The sequence below is a fragment of the Paramormyrops kingsleyae genome, chromosome 8 (assembly GCF_048594095.1).
Source record: "Paramormyrops kingsleyae isolate MSU_618 chromosome 8, PKINGS_0.4, whole genome shotgun sequence".
Lineage (NCBI taxonomy): Eukaryota > Metazoa > Chordata > Actinopteri > Osteoglossiformes > Mormyridae > Paramormyrops > Paramormyrops kingsleyae.
This window is the reverse complement of record NC_132804.1, coordinates 6,147,154-6,170,031: the sequence shown is the minus strand read 5'-3', so window position 1 is coordinate 6,170,031 and position 22,878 is coordinate 6,147,154. Positions and strand designations below refer to the sequence as shown.

Below are 22,878 nucleotides of genomic sequence, written 5' to 3'. Positions count from 1 at the left end.
TAGCCATTTTTTTTTTTAGTTTTTCCTTAATTCGGCGTTCCGTAAAAATATGTTGCCATCAGACAGTGTGGAGAAAATTATAGAGAAGGATGAATGGATGCAGGGGAAGAAGACAGTGTCTACGACCGACATTCCTCCACTTGCCACGGGCCCAGACATAATAAACGGGGGGGGGGGGGGGGAGTAAAAAAATATAGCTTGTGCGCCACTACATTGCTTCCATGTGTGTCACAGTGATGGTCAGGCTCACACGCAGACAGTCACCCCCCCCCCATCCCCACCTGAGAGCAACGTGGCCATGTGACCAGGCCAGATGAGCTCCCCCACGGAAACTGAAAAGGGGATGGGAATGCAGGGTGCTGGAGGGAGGGGGGCAGAAAAGGAGAAAGGAGAAGGGGAGGTAGCACCTGTTCAAGGAACCCCCCCCCAAACCATTAACCTTCCAAACATTAGTGCTCTGAGGTGCCATTTCAGAACTGCCACCAGGAAAGTTCACAAGTTCAAATCCCAGAGGAACATGCATCCATCCGTCTTCCAGTACAGGGTTACAGCGGAGAAGTGGAATAGTCGTTATACTACATAAGACACCTATCCTGACCTGCTTCTAAAAGCCCCTCCCCCAGGGTGTGCCACATGATCAAAGAGAGCCCCCAGTGAGTGATGTAAACTTCGAGGATCTTGCCTTTGATTGGGCACACACACGTACAGAGCAATGTATCAGCATTCAGACCCTTTCCTACCGCCTGCCAGCCCTCTATACTATTTGATGGATCACTTTTCTGAACGGCGAGACTCAAGCCTCTTTTCAAGAGAGACTCAGGTTTCTTTTGTAGACTTCTGTAACAACGTTTCAGACAGCCTTGTTAAGTATGCATTTAGACATCTAAACAAAAGACTTGTGACTGTTTGAACTAGGTGAACCTCACCCACCTTCCCGAAGTGAATGATTTTTGGGCAGATTTGCTCCTTCAACTTTCAGCAGGGATGGACTTACCATAAAGTGGGGGGGGGTGGGCAGCCGTCTGCGGCCCCAACAACTAAGGGCCCCATGAAGACAGAATTTCCTGAAGTTACATTTAAGTATATAACATAATACAGTATAATCATTTAAATTATAGCAAGTGTCTGTTATTAGCATTTTTAGTGACAGTTTTCAGGCTAGACAAAGTTGCCCCCCCCCCCCCCGACATAATGTACTATTCTACTTTGAGACTTAACTCTACCAGCTTCCTTTTCACACTGGAGTCTAATGGTACCAGTTGTTTAACTGCCAGGCAAATGCCACAAAATAGCCTGACAAGATGAAAACAATGCAGAGATTAAGATCACATATCCTGTGTCTTTGATATTATCTTGCTAGAGTGGTAGACAAATTGTGAACAGATGTGTAGAGAACACAATTAAACGAACGTATGCAAAAATTCAAGACTAACCTTAACCTCAGGGGCGGAGTTAGGCATAAGCTATCCTAGGCTCACGGCCAAAGGAGGATCTTTTGGAACTTCTGAAATTTGGCCAATAGATCCACTTGAGTGATATCCTCCTCCCCCATCAGCAAATTTAATCAAGTAACTCCTGCCCCCACCCTGATTAGTGAGTTTTACTACCATTTTCATTAGCTTACTATTGATGTTCCGTCGTTATTAATTCCATCTTGTTTCTCTAGCACCCCCTCCCCCCACCCATGTTAGCCTGGGCCCCCCAGAGAAATCAGTCGACCCCCAACTTTCAGACATCGTCTTCCTAGCCATCCTTGGTTTCAGTGACTCTCTCGTTCTCATGCCACCACACTGTGGCTTATTGTCCTCCAGAAAGGTGAATCTTTCCTTATTAAAGTCTTCAAGGGACTGGAGAAGTTGTTCCTCCTGTATTTGGGGGTATCTCCTTCTGTCCAGCTTCCCTACCGCTCTGACCGGCGTTCCGGTCCTTGTCGAAGGAGAAAGTCCAACATTCCTTAACGGCATCGCCGTCCTGCTCGACTCCACAGACACCGATGCCCGGCTGATGGACCGTTTTTGCTCTGCGTCACAATGCTTGACATTTGCATGCAAAAGCTCTCATTTGGTTTCCATCTGACCACAATATATTTTTGGAACATTTCTGCAGAATCAGTTGAGGGTTTCTCTGCAGTGAGTGACCTTTCAGGTGGACATTTCTGCAAGGGTGCTGGCCATCGCATATCCATGCACATTTCACGTTTACATTTATGTATTGGGCAGAAGCATGCAAGTGAGGTGGATTGGCCATCACTAGGATACAGCTGTCAGGCGGCCAACTTTGACACAAGTGCTGTTAGACTAAGCGTCCAACAAGTCACTAGTAACAAATGCAAATTTTGTGAACAGAGCTAGACAAACACTGCTTAGAACCTCACATCAAAAACACCACTTCCGTGGAACAGGCCAACAGTTAGTTGGTTACATTGTACTTTTTTTCTGACAGTATAGTCACTCGGTGATGAGTGGGCAAATGTCCGTAAACGGCCAGATTGGTATACGACTTTAAATAATCGCACATCCAACCAGTCGTTTATTTGCTTTGAAAGCTACCTTCTGATCACAGAGTCTCTGTCCTGAAATCCCCTTCCAAACAAAGGAAGTTCCACAGAGATCATTCACAAACACAGCTCTCAAACACTATCATTGCTCACATCTGAAGCCATTCAACCTAATTTTGCAGCAACACAAATTCAGTCCCTTGTGCCTAAATTAACCAGAATTATATGTAATATGCCCTTTGTTGAATTTGTAGAGTAGGTTGTGTAAAATAGCAAAAATTGATACTTCAAAGCATTACAGCATCAAACGTCAAAGTAAACAACAGATAGCCGTCGCTGTCCATCTCTGTATATCTCAATCTCTACTTGCCCCTACATCTCCTGGACCTACCCTTTAATCAAAAGGATTTTTAAAGGGGCAAGGGTCAATTATAGCAGAAAAATAAGCAAAGCAGCTTGTCAAGGGAAGCGTGCCGAGTCCATTCAGTTCCCTATGCCCCCCCCCCCAACAGAACTTGCCTGTCTCCCTTCATCCCTCTCACCACGTTGATCTCTCACTGGGCGTGGAGCATCAATTAACATTCCAGCTCATGCCTCCTCATGGCACTATAAATCTTCACTTCTTGCACCCCCCCATGTGAGAACTCCCCCCCCCCCCTGCTGTGACCAAAGGAAAGCGATGTAACCCTCGGTTCTATTCCCTCCATTCGCCCTCTTGGACCGAGGTCCCGAGTGGCTTTGCCACTGGACGCCTGCCCTCCGTCTCCATTTCCCGTCCGCTGCTGCTTCAGTTCCCGCTCCCCCCCCGCCCCATCCCCATTTCTACGTCCTGGTCACGCTGCACTTACCGAATGGCCAATTTCCAAAAAGACTGCTTATGTTATGTTACCACGCTGGCTGCCAACTCTATATGTTTTCCACCTGTTTACACTGCTAAATTTTATGTCATTTTTAATTCTATTTTATTATATTTAATTTTAAAATGCATGCCATTGTTAATTTGTTTTATTATATTTTTATGAAGTCACGTCCGATGACTAAGGGCAGAAACAGCTGTGACATGTTTATGCAAACAAACTCATTTTATCTATATCTTATACGGAGCAGGATTTGCCTCTAAAAGACACTTAAAGTTTTTCCACTACAGAGCAAACTATAGGACATTAAGCACTATGTCTTGTGCCTGAAGCCTATTTAAAATATTTAAGATGTTTCCGTTATGTCCCCAATTCTTTGTGAATAGTGTGTTTACTCCATGTTTACTTCTACACTACAAACACGCCCGTTGCACTTAAATGGCTTCAGGAAAACTACGAGCCAGCGCTGGACGTGCTTAGTAGGCTAGTAGCCAGGACATTAGGTGTACCTACTTGCTAATGCAAACAACCTGCTTTTCCAAACAGCAAATTATGTGGCTGCAGCCAGATACGCAGATAACACACAGAATCGAGAGGTTCAGTTACTGTTTGGCTAGGCATTAGAACACCTAAGATGCCTTTTCAACGTTGTGCGACTGTTTGTGTCAAACCTGGTTGTCCCAGCATCTCAGAAACACTACCGGGTCTAGAGCTGTTGAAATGACTCAGAGGCATCCAGTCAGCGTCATTTTTGTGGCCAAAACACCTTATTAATAAGAGAGATGAGAGGATAATGGACGGGCTTGTTCAAGCCCACAGGAAGAATATGCAAAAACAGTAGCTCAGTACATCAGAGGTTCTGTTAAGTGTATCAGAATAGTATCTCAGCTAGGTGTATCGAATAAAATGGCTTTAAGTATATGTTGTGTAGCGAACATTCAGAGAGGACATGAACGAAGCTGAAGAAATATTGGGCTACAAATATTCAAAGTAATCAAGGAGCAGGAGCGGGAGCGGGAGCGGGGGATTCCTAAACAGACAGTAACATCTCTTAGTAACAGCTTCTCACACAGCGCATTGAGATCGCAATGCTGCAATATTTTGATTTCCGAAACCCCCCCCACCCCACCCTCCGACAGCCCCGTTGACTCTGAAGGCGAATGGCTGAGGTTTGTTCTGGTCTTTAAAGTTATTTGATGTGGACAGTTACTTTTCACACCAAAATTACATCTTAAGCTCAGATCTTTTCACTTCGTTTTAATTGAAGCGTTTTTCCTGATGAGTAGTCCAGTGAATCTGGTTTTGCGTAAGGGTGCTGAATTTCACAAGCCAGTTTATTTTACAGTATAGTAGCAAGTTATCATCATGTGTTTCTGCCTGTTATCCAGATTTCTTAAAGCGGTTTAAGTCCAATGGACCCTAGGTGCGCTATACTCAAACAAGGGTCGCTCTTTGGGCTTTGCCTGTAAGTTTGACAGAGGAAGCGATTTTAGAATAAGTAAATTTCAACGTGATATCAGGTTTAATGACGGCTCTTACAACGACATTGTCTAACAAGCGATTCAGCTAAGTCGGCCGCTCCTACAAATGAAAAATGACACAGACCCACCCACTCAGACGTGCATTTTAGTCATGTTTAAATACTGAATTACATGGATAGTGGGTAATAAAACTAATAAAGGATCAAGAAAAATTCTACCCACACAAGTTATATAAAAAGTTAGATATTTTTGTTAAAACCACAGAAAACCATCAGCATAATTCAATAATTTAATCTAAAATCAATTAAAATGGTAACCCGTGACTTTATCTAAACATTGCAGTTGATCGGTCCCTGAAACCCAGCACTAAGAACTGGTACGGTACAAACTTCACAGATAAACATCCCTTTGCCACCATGACATGTTTACACATACTGCCATCGTGTGGTTGGATTGAGTATCGTTGTGTATAACATCGACACGTGAACAAATACATTTCGGATAAAGCATGGAATTTTCCTTAGGTACCTATTTCAACCATAGCATTAACACTATATGAATTATCTGTATATAATTTAATCTAATGGGACCTACCCCTCCAAAACGGAAATCAAGTAAGCATACAAAAGGTCTTGCAACACGAACTGAACGTCATACTTTAATATTTGCTTAGATTTAACTAGTTGCATAACCAAGCTCCAGCATACGTGGGCAAAAGAACCACAACGACCCTGCAACTCAGGGATTCTTGTCTACTGGATCCCTTAATTCCGCTGTGCTGGAACAGTTCAAAAGGAATTAGCTGGTTCAGTTCACACAGAACGCGTTGTGGTCCTTCGTCATGATTTTTAGTTATTTTACAGACCTTATATCGAATTATTTAGCAAATAAAAGCTTGGGTAGTATGAGGGCTGCCAACTCTGACGCATCTGGCGTGACACTCGCGCTTTCAAACTTACACGTGCAAATCTGTATTATTTCATTATGAACCTAAAATTAGCTACATCAAAAGCGCTGGGGTAGTTTGCAAACCCTACAGGCAATTTACAAGGTAATTAAACTGTTACATGCATGTGCATGTGTGTGCAGACTTGTCTCGAATTGAAAATCCCACTCCAGTGAGAGTTGGCAACCCTGCAGTTAATGCAAACATAAGGAAGCGTTTCATTGTATTTGTCTTTTTTACTTTACGATTACGTAATAAGGAATTTAATGTAAAATAACTTAAGTACTTAAGTACTTTCTGATGTTTTTTGTGAAGGAAAAAAACCAAGGGCAATATGTATGCTTAGGCCTAGGCAAACCTGAGCCAGGGGGGGTGGGTGTGGATGCGGGTTTAGGGGGTGACCTCTCAATCAGCCAGTAACAGCGGGCCCCCAGGACCGAAGTTGAGAACCACTGCTTTCTTCTACAGATCCGCACCCACAACGGCTCCCCGTGGATCAGGTTCGCCACGCCTGTTTTAAAGCGATTTGTTTGATCTCATTAACTCCCACATCAAGGACAATGAAGAGCTGTCGGAAGAAAAAGCAGCAGAGAGAGGGACCGCCCTAATCACGATCGGGAAATGCTGCCCCCAAATCCCGGGACGGTCTCTGAGCCCCGTGGGTGTTTAACCTAAGCAGTGTGTTAAAGCTGCCAGTTCTGGAGAGACGCCTTTGGATGAGGTGCACGTCACGATTCGTCATCCACAAGGTGGGTGCCACTTACTCAACCTCCATCCTTAACCGTTTTAGTTAAGTAATTAATCAGGTAGAAAGACGCTGGTGTCGTCGGATTCTTTGCGAACTGCAGACGGGAATAGTTCAAGAAAGATTAACCACGAAAAACGATGCGAAAGGCTATTCCCATGTCCTTAACCAATAATTTCCCACAAACGTGTGCGGTAAAACACTAAATAGTGCACTGGAAAGATGTATTTTCAGTTTTGACAGTTACAGTACTAAAGCGATTTCTCAGACGGGAGGTCAGGAGGTACCATGGGACACTTCCATCCATCCATCCATCCATCCATCCATCTTCTAAAACTACTTGTCCTATTCAGGGACACAGGTGGGCTGGAGCCCATCGGCACAAGGCAGGAAACACCCCAGCATGGGGCGCCAGCCAATCACAGGGCACAGTCACACACCATTCACGCACACATGCACAATGGCCATGGTGGAGACTCAAACCCAAAGGAGAGAGGTGACGGTCATGACCACTGCACATGCAAACTCCACACACACAGAGCCATGGTGGAGACTCAAACCCAAAGGAGAGAGGTGACGATCATGACCACTGCACATGCAAACTCCACACACACAGAGCCATGGTGGAGACTCAAACCCAAAGGAGAGAGGTGACGGTCATGACCACTGCACATGCAAACTCCACACACACAGAGCCATGGTGGAGACTCAAACCCAAAGGAGAGAGGTGACGGTCATGACCACTGCACATGCAAACTCCACACACACAGAGCCATGGTGGAGACTCAAACCCAAAGGAGAGAGGTGACGGTCATGACCACTGCACATGCAAACTCCACACATACACAGAGCCATGGTGGAGACTCAAACCCAAAGGAGAGAGGTGACGGTCATGACCACTGCACATGCAAACTCCACACGCATGGAGTCATGGTGGAGACTCAAACCCAAAGGAGAGAGGTGACGGTCATGACCACTGCACATGCAAACTCCACACGCATGGAGCCATGGTGGAGACTCAAACCCAAAGGAGAGAGGTGACGGTCATGACCACTGCACATGCAAATTCCACACGCATGGAGCCATGGTGGAGACTCAAACCCAAAGGAGAGAGGTGACGGTCATGACCACTGCACATGCAAATTCCACACGCATGGAGCCATGGTGGAGACTCAAACCCAAAGGAGAGAGGTGACGGTCATGACCACTGCACATGCAAACTCCACACGCATGGAGCCATGGTGGAGACTCAAACCCAAAGGAGAGAGGTGACGGTCATGACCACTGCACATGCAAATTCCACACGCATGGAGCCATGGTGGAGACTCAAACCCAAAGGAGAGAGGTGACGGTCATGACCACTGCACATGCAAATTCCACACGCACGGAGCCATGGTGGAGACTCAAACCCAAAGGAGAGAGGTGACGGTCATGACCACTGCACATGCAAACTCCACACGCACGGAGCCATGGTGGAGACTCAAACCCAAAGGAGAGAGGTGACGGTCATGACCACTGCACATGCAAACTCCACACGCACGGAGCCATGGTGGAGACTCAAACCCAAAGGAGAGAGGTGACGGTCATGACCACTGCACATGCAAACTCCACACGCACGGAGCCATGGTGGAGACTCAAACCCAAAGGAGAGAGGTGACGGTCATGACCACTGCACATGCAAACTCCACACGCACGGAGTCATGGTGGAGACTCAAACCCAAAGGAGAGAGGTGACGGTCATGACCACTGCACATGCAAACTCCACACGCATGGAGTCATGGTGGAGACTCAAACCCAAAGGAGAGAGGTGACGGTCATGACCACTGCACATGCAAATTCCACACGCATGGAGCCATGGTGGAGACTCAAACCCAAAGGAGAGAGGTGACGGTCATGACCACTGCACATGCACAAGAGATGTAATTAGGGTTTTTTTTTTGTTGGTGTCATTCATCATATCAGCAGCAAATATTTACACTTACATTTGTTAAGGAGCATTTATAAGTGTACAATTATATAATTGTAAAAGTTCCATTAATTTTTGTTTCACTGCTGCTTATTTTGTTTTGGGCTACAGTGAGAAATGAGACTATCCCGGCAAGCAGAGGGTCAGAGAGACAGAGCTGGGGGCAGGAATCAAGCCCACAATGCGGGAGGTCACTGCACAGACCAGAAAAACAGACAAACTAGCCTTTTTTTCCTAAGGAACATTTTGCAGTTCTGCCACAAAACACTGCTGATACACTCAGTTCCTCCCACTACAGTGCACATCGCATGACCACGTGCTTGCACGATGGTGACAAGGGCAGAATTTCTGGTGAACATCAGCATGCCAGGGAGGAGTGACCTTAAGCTTTCTCTAAAAGACTGGCTACACTGCAGGTGATAGAATCAGGTCTCAGGATCTCTGCCTCTCATATTCAATGAGCACGACAGGAGTAACATTTCCCGACTGAAGACCATCTTGTAAATTATCCAGAAATGTTTACACAGTCCTCCCCCCACCCGGACCCAAAACAGTGGATTTACAAACCATGAAGATGAGTATGTGTGCCTATCTGGCAGTTACCCTAGTGTTGCCCCAGCCTTGTGCCGTGTACAGCCTAGGCCTGACCAGTACACCCCCAGCGCTGGACCTACAACCCAGGGCAGACTAATTTATAGGAAGGGCCCTGTTTTGACATCAGTATGGACACTCCGGTGTTGTCAATTTCCCAAGGTGTATCGGGACCCCAGACTGCTCTAGGACAGCATTTCTCAACTGGGTCCACAGGGAGCCCCAGACTGCCGGGGGGGGGGACCCGAGGACTGGGTCGATATACACTGGCCTATGCATTAATCTGCACCAGCCTCCAACCTCATACAAAGCTCACCGCTAACATGGGAAACACTGGTTATCGGTCAGATTTCAAATTCACCTTTCTGTTATGAACAATCAACCAGCAAGCAGCTTAATTTTAAGAACACGTGTCAGATCAATGCTTTTCCATTGTTCTAAAAAAAAAAAAAAAAAAACTGCACACACCATGAAATAAAACAAACCAAAGGACAATACAATAGTCCATGGAGGAAAATGTACATCAAGATGAATTTATTTTACACACATTTTAAAGTTACCTCATAGAGGCACAGTACAAACACATTAAAAAAATTATACATCAAGATGAAAGACCGCTCCAAATTAAAGGGGTGGCAGGAGGGTTAATATTTTTGTAGCATTTTGTTTGTGTATCAAAATTAAGTGCCGTCAATATTACCATGAGAGGTATCAGCCTACGGATGCACAAAATATCTACAAAGTCCCAAGGTACTCTCCCATTTGTACACGGCTGCCTTTAGTCTGTCTCTTTAGAAGCGGGGGGGGGGGCTTAAATCAGGAATTATTGTACAAAATGATCAGGGAGATCACAGGAGAGGAAACCAATCTGCAGCATTTGCACATTCAGTATTTCACTTCAGCTTTCGAAGCCCCAATGTTTTCCCTCTTCCTTTCAAAGTCCGGCCCGACGACGTCCACTTTTGAGGGCCTTGCTTCTCGTACGAGTGCTCCAGAGGGATGGAATTAAAAGTCACGGGAAGGTACAGAAATGAGTGGAACCACAAGTTAAGTCCAAAGTTAAGCACTTACGAACTAAAGAATGAAAATGGTTCACCCTTCATGTTGTGTCAAACTAGTTTAACGTCTTTCCTTTTCGCCACAGAAAATTTGGCACTTCTGTTTATGAACACCTGCCGTTTTAGGAACACCGGCGTTGTCTCACTGTGAATTCTCACAGGCAATGGGAGCTTCTTCTGTGAAGTCCTCTGTTCCATACGTTGCTTTAAACATTTTTTTTTTTTAAGTATTTACAAGATTCCACACGATACTTCACTGTTCAGGGCTTGCAGGGGTATAGTGGGGAATTGGAGCATACACTTACTCCCCCCCCACCCCCACCCACTAGGCATAAACAGGGAAAATGATCTCCAGGAGCACCTGCAATTACACAGCAGGTGCTGAACATTCTCTTGTCGAGCAACAGAAGTGATGGAATGCTGAAGCGATTCACAGGCTGATCTGACATCCTCTCACACTCCTTAAAAATATTTAAAGGTGTCACGTTTTCCAGGAGTAAGGCTGGTTGCTAAAGCCTGTATTTTGTTATAAATCAAATCAAACGGGGTCCTTATATCATACACAGTTCTTTACATGTTTGTCTTCCAGCCCCTCCCACATAGTGCAATGACTTTTCTGATATGTGTTGTATCAAAATTAAAAAGAGACCACAACCATTTGAATGAAAATTAAAATTGAAAAGCCATCAAATCGAAGTCTCTCACTTGTATGAAAATACCTCCAACTTCAAATGAAGAGCTTCAAGAACCAATGCAGTCATTAAATGGTGGTTTATGAGTCTCTGGGGGGCACTGGGAAAAGGCTGGGAAGAGGCGATGGAGGTGCAAGGAGAGAGAGCCTCCCGCAAAGGCGGAAGAGAAACTAGTAAACATTACAGAATCAACCACCTAGATCCCGGTCAAGGTACGTCTCCCATTTTTGTTGCCATCTGCTAAAGTCCACCTGGCTGGCAATCAAGAGTCCCCACAAGACACAGAGGCGGCTGGTCTCACACCGACGCAATGACAATCATGAGATGCGGGGAGATGCTGGAAATGCTGTTCAGGAGGTCCGGTGCCAGACTGGACAAGTGACTTTCTGAAAACTCGCAAGGTGGGAAAATCTGCAACACATAGGCAGGCTGTGGATAGAGAAGAGGAAGAGGTGAAATGCATTCATAAAGTATTTTAACGTAATAATGGCGATTCATGTATTAGTTTCATGTTCGTATTTTCATATTGAGGCTTGTTACGGCTGGCGAGGATCGGCTCAGACATACTGTTTATACAGAGCTGCATACCTGGTTGGACCCAGGGTTTGGGACGTTTATGATGCCTGCAGCTAGCTTAGCTTGTAGGTAGGTGATAAAGCCACTCTTGAGGGCATGGGTCTGGTTCAGGACATCCTCCTGGTTACGTCCACATGGCAACGCCAGTAAGAGGCAATAGTCACTCTCCACCTGAACAAAGCAAAGCACAAGTGTGAAATAGCTGGCTGTACTTGCACTGGTCTTCAAGATTCCTTTTTTTCCTTTTTAGAAATTACTGAAGATGAGATTGAGAAGTGATGTAAAGGGTAACAGCTTCCTACGGGGAGACTTCTGAGCACGAAGTACTCACCGTCATCCTGCGTGCAACTCCCTCCAGCTGCGAGGCCTCTAGTCTCATCCTCTGTGCAATACGGAGCAGGGGTGCCCCCTCCGGCGGGGGCAGAGACCTGTGCGCCAGAACATTGTTGCCGGAGACAAAGTGCAGCTGGACAGCAGCCGTGTCATTCTTCAGGGCTAACAGGCCTTGCCATACGATGGGGTACTTCTGCTCAGAAGAAAGAGAGCGAGTCGGTAAGACGACGGGATTTGGCGCTTGCTCATGAGTACGTATAGACGTACACCTCTGCGTATTCCCATCCAGAACACTTTCACTTACCGCAAGTAGCTGCGCAGTATCAACAGGCCGGGGTACCATCGGATCCGGCTTGCTGTCTAGCCGTGCCTGCAAGGGACCCGGTGAGGCAGGCAGAGGACTTGACTGGAAGGACTGTGACCCCTTCTGGCCAGATGAGTGCGTGAAGTCTGCGTAGGCAGTGCGACTATGTGAGCCCTCCAACGTTTTGGGCTCAACTCCCACTGATACCTGCCCAGAAGGTGTCACCTGGGGAGTTTTGCTGCGGTGGTTGGTGTCTCCGTCCTAGAGGAGGGAAAAGTGGTTAGAGGGGAATGCACACTTAACATTCAGGCAGGAAACTGTAACACTAATGCAGTGGTTCTCAGTCCTGTTCCTGGCGCCCCAGCTGACAGATTGTTTTCGTTCCAAACCGACCTTAACAGGCTAAAGCTGGTTACAGACCGAACGCGGCATGCGCTGTGTGCGCCCCATTCAAAAAAAATAGCGGTGTCCGCTCAATGCGCTGTGCTCGCACGGGGCTTCTGCACAAAGAGTAGGCGTGGTTTTCAAAACTCTCTCCTGTCATTTCGGCTGCCGGTCAGTAGCGACAATGTATATTTCGCATTAAAAAAAGATTCTAATAATAATACATTTTATTTATATAGTGCTTTTACAAGAACTCAAAGATGCCTTACAGAGAAAGTCCACAGAAAATAGATTACACAAAATCTGAAACAGAGGTCGATAAACGGATGGCAGTAGGGAGTGAGTTCCAAAGGCAGGCAGCTAAACGGGAGAATGCACGGTCACCATAGCTATGTGATGTGGAAGGGGGGATGAGGAGAGAGCCAGTAGAGGAAGATCTAAGACTGCGGGGGGGCTGGTAGGGTAGAATCAGATCAGTAAGATATGGTGGACCTTGATTATTAAGAGCTTTAAATGTCAGAAGTAGCATTTTGAAGTGAATGCGCTCTTTTACGGGGAGCCAGTGCAGGCCCTGCAGAACAGGTGTGATGTGTTGATAGGAGCGAGTGTGAGTAAGGAGGGGGGCAGCAGAGTTCTGCACTATCTGAAGTTTATGAAGAGATTTAGCGGAGATACCAGCGAGTAGCGAGTTACAGTAGTCAAGACGGCTATGAATGAGGGACTCGGCAGAAGAGTTTGAAAGGTATGGCCTGATACGGACAATGTTACGGAAGTGATACGCTTGTGTGATATATTGTCCGTGTCTGAGTTCCCAGAGCTATAAGTTTTCCCTCTATTTCGATTTCGGTGCCTTGTTTCTATTGATCGCGCGACAAAGCGTCAGAGCGCTCAGCGGTCAAAGTCATCAAAGTTCATCTTTGACCACAGAGCTCGCACAAGCTCCACGAGTGCCGCACGGCATGGAGCACAGCGGAGTGCTCGCCGCGTTCGGTCTGTAACCAGCTTCAGCCTGTTAAGGTAGGGTTGGAACGAAAACATTCTGGCAGGTGGGGCACCAGGAACAGGATTGAGAACCACTGCACTAATGTATGCACTTTCATACAATGGTTATCATCTGAACCTGTTCAGAGGGAAAACATATTGGACACATTCGGAAATATTTTGATTAAAACGCTGAATAACCCATACAAAGATATTTTTTATGGAGTCTGATGTAGGACAGTCTTAACAGTGATCACACCATATTTTAACCGAGCACAACTTGTTCTACTGGAGTATAAAACTTCTTTCAAAGATGCATGAAATGGACACAATACCAATTAGTGTGGATTTCATAAATATTTGTATGAATTACTCCCTTTAACTTAGACAGAGCAAACTACCACTCACCTGAGAGGGTGTAATACTTCGGGGAGCCATGCTAATACCCAGGGGGGAGTGAGCGGTGAACTGGGAGTGCAGGCTCCGCAAGTCACGGAACACGGGTGAGTATTCTGAGAAGGAGCCCGCAGCCCCCGGGGGCATGAGCTGAACCCCTTGCGGAGACACCATGACTGGAACAGAAGGGTGAACCCCAATGATCCTGCTCTCACTATGTGGCGAGGATGATAGCTTTCCTTCTAGCACTTTCTGAGAATCTTTTCCTGGCAAGGCTTTGCCCCCTGGTGGAGTCTTTGAAGAAGCAGAGATGCTTGTGGAGGATGAAGAAGACAAGGCAGCCTCAGGAGTGCGTACTTGGCGTGACTCTGGGGTTGGGTGTTCCCCTAGCTGATGATGCACGAGAACACGAACGTCACGTTGAGGCAAGCCATACTGTTCAAGCCGCAAGCTGCTGTGATGCATCCCACGGTAGTCCTGCTGCATCACCATCACATCTTGCTGCAGCTGTGGTGCTGATGGCCTGCGTAAGGCTTGGTGAAAGGTTCTGCCATCTTCATCCCCAGACACAAAACTCCCACCACTTCCAACAGACCCAGCCGCACCAGGGTGTGACTGCAAGACCATCTCTCGCATATTGGCAGGTTGGGGAGTGCTGGAACGCTGCTGTGGCCCAGACCGGGGAGAGGAAATGGACTCTGAGCGAATGCCAAAACCCATAGAGGGCAATGGAGGAGTGTTCATCCTCACCTCACCCTGAGAGAGGTGTCCCAAGGAAACCGTCTGGGTGACACTGTGTGGCGGCATGATGACTGACTGTTCTGGGTGGTGGGGACCAGCAGAATACGAGGCCATGGAAGACATACTGGGTAGGACTAAAGGTGGACCAATGGGAGAGGCAGAGCTGCTGGCTGGGCACACTTTGGTAAAAGGAGCAGGAGAGTGGCCTGATGTTCGGGGAGAATGAGGCTCTTGTTTCACCACACTAAGATGTGGAAGTGTTCTGTCAGTAGGGGTACCAGGACTTGAGCTAACATGGTTACCAGCTAACGAGGGGTGGTGGGGGCTCATACCTGGACTCAGATTCGGAGGCTGGGATTGCTTACTTGATTCAATTTTTGATAAGCATTCAGCTCCAACCCCCTTCTTTGAATGTTGTGAAATCATAGCCGTGTTGTACACCAAGACCTGAGGACTTCCTGCTGACTGCTGGAGTATTTTCATAGCTCCACCTGGTGGTCCAGAGTGGTATGACGACTCTGACTTGTCCAGCCCTGGGCTTTCCTGTTTGATAGTTGAGATGACTGGCTGTGTGTTGTAGGGTGAAGCCGTTAACACTCCACCACTGTGCCCATAACCCGTAGGTGTCTGCGAGCCCTTAGGTGTAGAGGGCTGAGATGGGGTTAGTGGTTCCTGCTTGATTTGGGATTTGGATACAGACTGCTGAAACTCAATGTCAACTGCACTAGCTGGAGGGATCTGGCTGATTTTGGCACTAATCCGCTGCGGTCCCTCCGTTTTCTGACCAGAATAGCTCAGTACCACCACACCTTCAGAAGTGTTAACCCTCAAGCCAGGGCTAGGGCCTGTACTGTAGGCTGCACTGTCCACTATGGAACGGCCACCACTACTCCCTTCATCACCGACAACAATTCCGTGATACCTGCTACTTTCATTCATGCCAACTCTGTGTTTTGGTTTAGGCACTTGCATGCCAGAACTGCGGTTGCCCGATGAATCAAAGGGTAATGGAATGCGACTAATTACAGATGTGCCAGCGGAGGCAATAACGGAATTTACTATCTTTTCACCGAAAGGCTGCTGTGCTTCAGGTGGTGGTGGTGGTGGGGGGGCCTGTTGAATGGTTAATTGCGGAGTAACAGATGTTTGTTTGTCCTCAGGAGGAGTGGGTTTGACAGAAGTCTTGTCAGTAGGAGCTTCATTCTCTGACATCCGTGGGTCCCCCAAGGTACTTGTAATCAGCATGCTGGAAACTGAACTGGTACTGGGAGCTGATGCATATTTAGGCTCCATGAGTATCTTGCGCAGAGTACTGGAATTTGAGTCGACTTCCAAGGCCTTGGTATCAGGAGGCAGAGGAGGATTTCCTGAGGAAGTGGTTGCTATTGTTACTGGAGCAGAAAGTGGGGCCACTGTACTTTGCGGCAAGGGACTAGAATAGACTCCAGGGTCCTTTGACATGTGAAGATCAGTTGGGGAAGCCGGTATTTTTCCCGTATGCAAGGGTGTGAGATGTAATTGGCTTAGGGATGCTGCAGGAGTCGTTTCAGTGTGTGGATGTTGTATACTCTGGAAAGAAGTAGAGGAACGATTCCACCCATCAGACTGTCCAAAATGAGGCTGTTCCACTTTCTTTGGGACATCCATGTCCTCACTCTCCTGATTACAAGAGTCAACTGTAGTGAGAACTGCAGCTGTACCTGATATGCTACTTTCTGTTCTGGATTTGTCAGCTGGAGTATCATTAGCTGCAGATTCCTGCAGTTTGACTGGTGTGGATTCGTGCTCTGAAGCACCATCCTCTGCATTATCCCCTTTTTTGCTGGCACTTCCTTTACGTGGTCTGGGCTTTTGAGCTTTAGGCCTAACTTTGACTCCTTTCTTTGGTGTTTCTGGTAAAGCTGGGCTGGGAGCTGGGTCCACAGCCTTGGATTCGGGGATCATGCTCTGCATTTCTGGGTCTGCATCCATAATGACTAAATCGTTCTCTGGTTCAATAGCATCACCAGCAGAGGGCAGAAGTGGCTCAGGGGTAGGAATAATTTCAGTGTAAGTGGGAGGACCTGAGAATCCTTCAGCATCAGTTGAGATGTCCTCTGCAGTTATGGAGTCTATAGCAGCTGCCAGTTCTGTCTCACTTGCAGGGTTAGCTGGTTTTTCCTCCTCAATTTCAATTACTGGCTCATCTATTACTGGGGGTACAAGCACAGGCAGCTGAGTAGGAGGATCTTTATATGGAGGCAATGTAGGAGTTTCTGTCAGCTTGGCAATGTGCTGAACAGCTTGTTCCAGCTCCATCTGCCGAGCCAGCTGGGTAGAGGCTGGGTTTGCCTGAGACTCACTGTCTGAGACCTCTTCTTCCAAACAAGAGGTGGTTTCTATGACCTCCTTTTGGCAACCGAGTGTCTCATCTTTGACACTTCCCCCCACTTTAGGCTTCTGTAGAGTTGGTTCATAAGATTCAGGCTCTGCCTCTCCTGAACGCAGACCCTTTACCTCATCCATGCTCAGCCGGATCTCCAGATTTCTCAGGTTCAGTGAATTGTCCTCTATTATAGGCTTTGTGTTCCGCGTTATCCTTGGTACCTTTGCTTTTCCACATTTCTCAAATGGCGCCCGTTTTTCGGATATCGAAGGGTCTGCTGCTTTCTCCAACTTTTCCTTGTTTGTTTTACTGTCCATAAGATCACTTCCTTCTTTGTCAGACTCATGCTGAAATGTCATCTGCTGCCTGATGTCATCTTTTGATTTTACAGTCTCCTGGACAGCATCATCTTTATACTTAGTATGGAAATCATTAACAGCCATAGAATCATCACTTCCATGCTCCACATGATGAGCTATATTGTTCAGCATCTTCTCAGTCTTTCCACCTTTCTTGCTCTGCCCAAGTCCAGCAGGAGGGGACACCTGATTGGACTGCGCTTTCTGTGTGCGAGGTGACCGCCATCCTTCTGCTTTAGTAACCTCTGAACTGATACTCGTCTCTTTGTTGTCTATCTCTTCCGTTTCTGGCTTTTTTGGCAGGTCACCCTTCACTGGCGACATGTCCATCTCGCGTTGCTTTGGTTTTGGGGGACGACCTCGCCTGGGAGGGTTTGGCGGATTTACTGAGTCTTGTGATGTGTCCTGCTGTGGCAGTTCTTTGTCCCCACCACGCTTACGTGTAGAGCGAGGGGACTCTGTTATATCCTTTGCAGCGGGCTGTATGAGATAGACTGACTTTACATTTCGACGTCGTGCCCGGCTAAACGGCAGGCTTTGCTCATAGTTCTGTTCAGAGTCAGGAGCATGAATGGGTGACTTAGCTGTTCTTGAGTCACACATGGTCTTGAAAACATCTCCTCGGGGTGACGATGCACGTTTCAGCTTCTCTCTGTCAATGCGTTCACTTTTGCGAGTTGCTTGTTTCTCTGTGCTTGTTCTTTGAACCACAGGAGCAGCTGACGCTGTTGGCAGAGGCTTAGAGCTTTTGTTTTTGGGTTTTCGAATGGGTAGTACTGGCTCCACCTCTGCATCATCTAATGCTTGCATTTGAGTCTCATGGGATTCCTCTACACCATGCTGCATCTCAACATCCTGGGATTCCGTTTTTCCTGGCAGTAGTTCCACTTCTTTTACATTTTCATTTATTTCGGGCTTGTAAGAGTCTGGAATTATTTGTTCAGCCGGCATAGAGTCAAGATGGGAAACAGACTCAATCAGGAGCTGGGGCTGGTGGTCAGAATCTAAACTGCTCAGTGATGCCCCAGGAGTGGGAGGTTTGATATCAAGATAGGAGGGCTCCATAGTCACAGCATTTTCAGCTGGGGTCCTGATTTCAAATATTTCCTCCTTTGGTTCCATTTTTATTTCAGTTTTCTGTGGAAGAGGTTCTGGAGGGGTTATGCCAACAGAGTGAGACGGCTGGACATCTGACTGAGGCAGAGACTGAGGATGAGTTGCCTTCTCAACTTGCACGTTTTCTTCCTTTATGTTTAAGGTACCTGCGGTCTGCGGTATTTTCTCCTGCAATGGTGACATATCCCGAGTGGTTGGGAGCGGCACAGAGGTTGGAAAAACTGTTGAAGGGCGAGGTTTTACATCTGGCTCCAATGATGGCTCAGGTATTTTAGAAATTTGCCGTTCTCCATCTGGTGGTTTCTCTCTTCCAATGCCATCTTTTCCAGACTCCTGTGTTCGTTGATCCCTTTCCTTCTGCAGTCTTGTCAGCTCCAAGAAACGGCTATGAAAAAGCACCATTGGCTCCTGTAGATCAGCTGCTTCTGTTCCAAGATGTCCATCTAACATGCCTTGTCTACCCAATAGTTGGTCAAGACCCTGCTCAGTCTCATCCTTTCGCTCAAGGTGTTGCAGGCGTCGAGAGTCCTGCTCAAAAATGGAACTATGAAGAAAACGGGAGGCAAATAGTTCTTGACGCTCCTGCTCCTCTGGCTTTGGTTCTTCCTTTTTATCATCTAGATTTCCATCTGACTCAGTCTTCTTTCGAATCTTCTTCTTTGTGTACCAGTTAGGAATAGGTCGGGGCGCAACCTCTACTTTCTCTTTATCCTTATTAGTGCGTAAACTGGCAAAAGGAGATTCACAGCCCAGGAAGGACCAGTTGTCCTCACGAGAAGAGGATAATGATTTAGCTCGTTCAAGCAGTGCTTTGGTATCTGGAGTGATGGTTTGGTCCAGTGCAAAGGAGTAAAACTTGTTCCTCTCTAGGGATGTAGACAGCTTTAGGTCTGACAGCCTTTCTTCACGGTCTCTAAGGCGGTAGGAAAGAGAAGTGGAGGGCTTAGGGGAGTGTCTTTTGTTTTCACCATCTTCCTCAGAATCAGACTTTACCTCCCCCGGTTCGAGATCATGTTCTACACGTTTGCAGATGCCTTCACTTTTCACCGTACTGCTGGGGAAGCTCACATCCAGTCGTAAATCCTGCTTTATCCGACTCTCCCAGCGCTGAGGTACTTCCTCCTCACAGACCAGAGGAGGAGTTTTCAGCTTGGGCAGTTCTGGTTGGGAGGCTCTTCCTTTACTGACTGCTGCATCCAAGCCATACTGTACACTAGGCATCACAGAAGATGCATCTGTAATGCCTTCTTCTTCATGGTAATTAAACTGTCGCAGCCCAGGAGAAGAAGGTATGTTTCTCTCAGAATCTTCACTTAGTTGCCGGGAACTGCGGTAATTACGTTCCCGCTTGCCACCCGAGTCATAATCAAATGACTCTGGCTTTTTCCTTTTGCTAGGCGGGGAATCATCCGTAACATCTTGTGGTGGCTTCCCGACCTCGTGCACCAGGCTGCGATGCTCAAAATCCTCTGTGTCAGTGCCTCGGGGACTGTCAGACTTGCACTGTTTATCAGACTCCTGCAGCTGTTGTTGGAGTTTTCGATTCTGCTCCATCTGCTTGCGATAACTTTGTGTGTGATCAATGTCCATGGTGAGCCGTTCCTCCCCCAACCCTATAGACTTGTCAGGTTCTAGGACCTTTTCACTATTCTCCAAATAGTCTGGTTGCTCTTGCAGTCTTGCATCATCTTGGTCTAGACTTCCATCATTTGAGAACATACGAAGGAGACCAGGACACTGAGGTTTAGTTCTGTTAGGGACAGAGATATCCATAGCTTCTTCTATGGGTTCCCCAAGTCTTGCTTGGAGATCTGAGCTTAGCCCTGAGCTTACCACTGAAACTCCCCCAGACTCTTCACCTTCCTTAGGGCTGCAGACAATAGGAAGTCTGTCTAATTTAGCCTTGCGGCACTCTTTTTTGAGAGAATCTTTCCGTGGCATCTTCCTCTCACCATCCACCTCTTTTGGAATAGCACCAGTGTCACTCTGCTTTTTTGGCCCAAGCTTTGCCTCCTCTCTTTCCTGGCTTGTTTTCTTCACACGATCTGCTTTGCCACCAGTTTCCCCAAAACGCCTCTTTCGAGCTGCCAACCGATCAACATCAGTGTTTGAGTTAGTGCCATCGGTTACAGAGTCAGATTTTGGATGTTTCTTGATTTTGATCTTACTTTCTTTGTCTACGGATTCAACAGATCCCTTTTCCTTCTGAACTTTCCCCTGCTTAAAAGGCTCTCCTTTTTGAAGCTCAGCACGTGCTCCTTTTTCAGCGGGAGGTGGGGGCAGTGGAGGAGACCAAACGTTGTCACTCTCATTCTTCAACCTCGGTTTCTCAACAACAGTTTGGTCAAGCAATTTATCCTCTTTCTCCTTAACACGTGTTAACTGCACAACACAAGGTGGCAAGTCCAGACACCCCTTGCCCGAACTATCTTTTTCCTTGCCTAACACCTTTCCAACTTTGTTTCGAGAACCTGTATCTGGGCTAGTTTCTTGATCAGGTTCAGGCTCCGTTTCAGAGGAGGGGATGCTGGGAGATGGCACCTTAACCTTCCTTTGCTTAGGTTTCTCCCCTTTCTCCTTTTCAGCTTTCTCCTTACGTCCTGCACGCTTGTCCTTGTCTCCTCCACTGCTCCTTTCAGCTTCCAAAATTTGCCGCTCTTTTTCTACCTTCTCGCTTTTGTTGTAGCGCTCTGTTCTCATCTTGTCAGGCTTCTCATAACGAGGCGGTGAAATTGAGCTGCAGCTGCCGCTGCCGCTTTGGTCAGAGCGACTGTACATGCGCCTTTCTGCATCACTAGGCATGCGTTCGGATGGGGAAGGAGAGGCAGCAGGGGTTCCTGAACGCCGCGGATGTGAAGGGCTCTGACTGCGCTCGATGGTGCGTCGGCTATGGTCACGCTCGCGATCAGTCTCAAAGCGCTCCCTTTCCCGTTCTCTCTCCCGTTGGAGGTAGCTGTATTTGCGGATATCTTGTTCATAAGGGTCACGGTAGTCCCGGTATTCACGAGGATCATCGAAGTAGCGTGGGTCATAATAGTCTCCCTGATAAGGGTCCCACTCTGGGTAGAAATCGCGTCCCCTCACAGGGTACTCGCGACGAGGGTCTTCTGCATAGGCGGCAGTGGCACGCACACTCTCATAGTAGGCCCGTTCCGCTGAGTACTCATGATATGGAGGCCTGCGTTCTTCTCTGTCAGGGTGAGAGAAACAAACCATACTTTAACAAGCCCTAGTAGCCAAGCTAAACAATTCAATTAATAACAAAAGTGATGCACAGAAGATTAAGTCAATTAATTACATCAGTTATAGTTATTATCATAGATGTCCTCTATAGTTACTCTATTGTACTGCAGACCAAGACAGAAGCTGACTATACAAATATGCATCTAGTATGGAAGGAGGTATTCATCTATGCTAGCATGCACACTGACTAACATCATCCTACCAGACTGATTATGCATTACACCAGAGTACCAAACATTTAGCAGTAGTTTATTCTGAGACACAGATTTTCCCCTCAATTAAATAAAGCCAAACACTTAAACACACCTTCGCTCAGTAATGATTTCATAGAAGTCCCTGATGTCTTGCCCAGATGCCTGCATTGAGCGATAGAATGCCATCTGACTCTCCTGGTTAGCGAAATCCACCTGAGGACAAAGGTATGTCAATGTGATTAACAAATTATAACTAACAAGTCAAATTCAGCATCCACCAAAAAGAAAACAAGCTTAGAAGTTTATATACATTTTAAGAATAGGGACAAACAGATGTTTGTCATTAATCCCTACCTTGATCTTATTGCCTCCAATCTTCCAGCCCTTGGTTTCTTTGACTGCAGCTTGTGCACATTCTATGTTATTGTAGAGGATAAGGGCCATCCCCTTCAGTCTGTCGAACACGACCTGAGTTACAGACAAGAAACCAGAAGAATACAGTTAACAGGGTACCTATGGATGCTGAGAAAACAGCCAAAGAGTATGACAGAAAGGTTACCTTGACCACATGTCCATAGCGACAGAAGTGTCGTGTCAGGTACTGCTCGGTGATGTTGGAAGACAGTCCATCCAGCCACACACATGTTGTGGGCATGCTCTTCCCAAAGCCAAGCTGTGGGGGGGGGGGGGGGGGGAGATACCAGATATACTGCTTTTAAGAAATAGCGAATGAGTCAAAGAAAATCTAAAATGCAGTATTTAAAACCGATTCCCTTGTCAGAAATGGGTACCATACTGATGTTTTGGCAAGCATCTCTCATTATCATACTTAATACCACCATAACTCATTTAAATAATTTGACACTTGCATACATAGGAATATACATTTTGCCAGACATGAAGTTAGATACAAATGGTTATATTCTCATTCAGCTTCGTCTTCCACACCACAACAGAAAAGGTGATCACACTCAGCTCTAAGATATAAGGAGGACCATGGAACTCATAAGGGGGCTGAGGGGTTTGGGTAGAAAACAAAGCCAATGTTTAAAA

General features: G+C 46.8%; 1 protein-coding gene across 2 annotated transcripts in view; it reads right to left on the bottom strand.

Moving 5' to 3' along the window:
• Positions 1 to 9,602: 9,602 nt before the first annotated feature.
• Positions 9,603 to 22,878, bottom strand: part of LOC111853338 (msx2-interacting protein-like) — a 33,076-nt gene continuing 19,800 nt past the window's right edge. For both annotated transcript variants that reach the window (XM_023830114.2, XM_023830123.2), the window contains exons 8-15: positions 22,385 to 22,498; positions 22,180 to 22,293; positions 21,938 to 22,038; positions 13,820 to 21,578; positions 12,047 to 12,307; positions 11,741 to 11,935; positions 11,422 to 11,580; positions 9,603 to 11,262 (exon numbers count right to left, since the gene is read on the bottom strand). In XM_023830114.2, the coding sequence (XP_023685882.2) occupies positions 11,131 to 11,262; positions 11,422 to 11,580; positions 11,741 to 11,935; positions 12,047 to 12,307; positions 13,820 to 21,578; positions 21,938 to 22,038; positions 22,180 to 22,293; positions 22,385 to 22,498 (8,835 nt within the window). In that variant the 3' untranslated portion in view covers positions 9,603 to 11,130. The remainder of the gene's footprint in view (positions 11,263 to 11,421; positions 11,581 to 11,740; positions 11,936 to 12,046; positions 12,308 to 13,819; positions 21,579 to 21,937; positions 22,039 to 22,179; positions 22,294 to 22,384; positions 22,499 to 22,878) is intronic.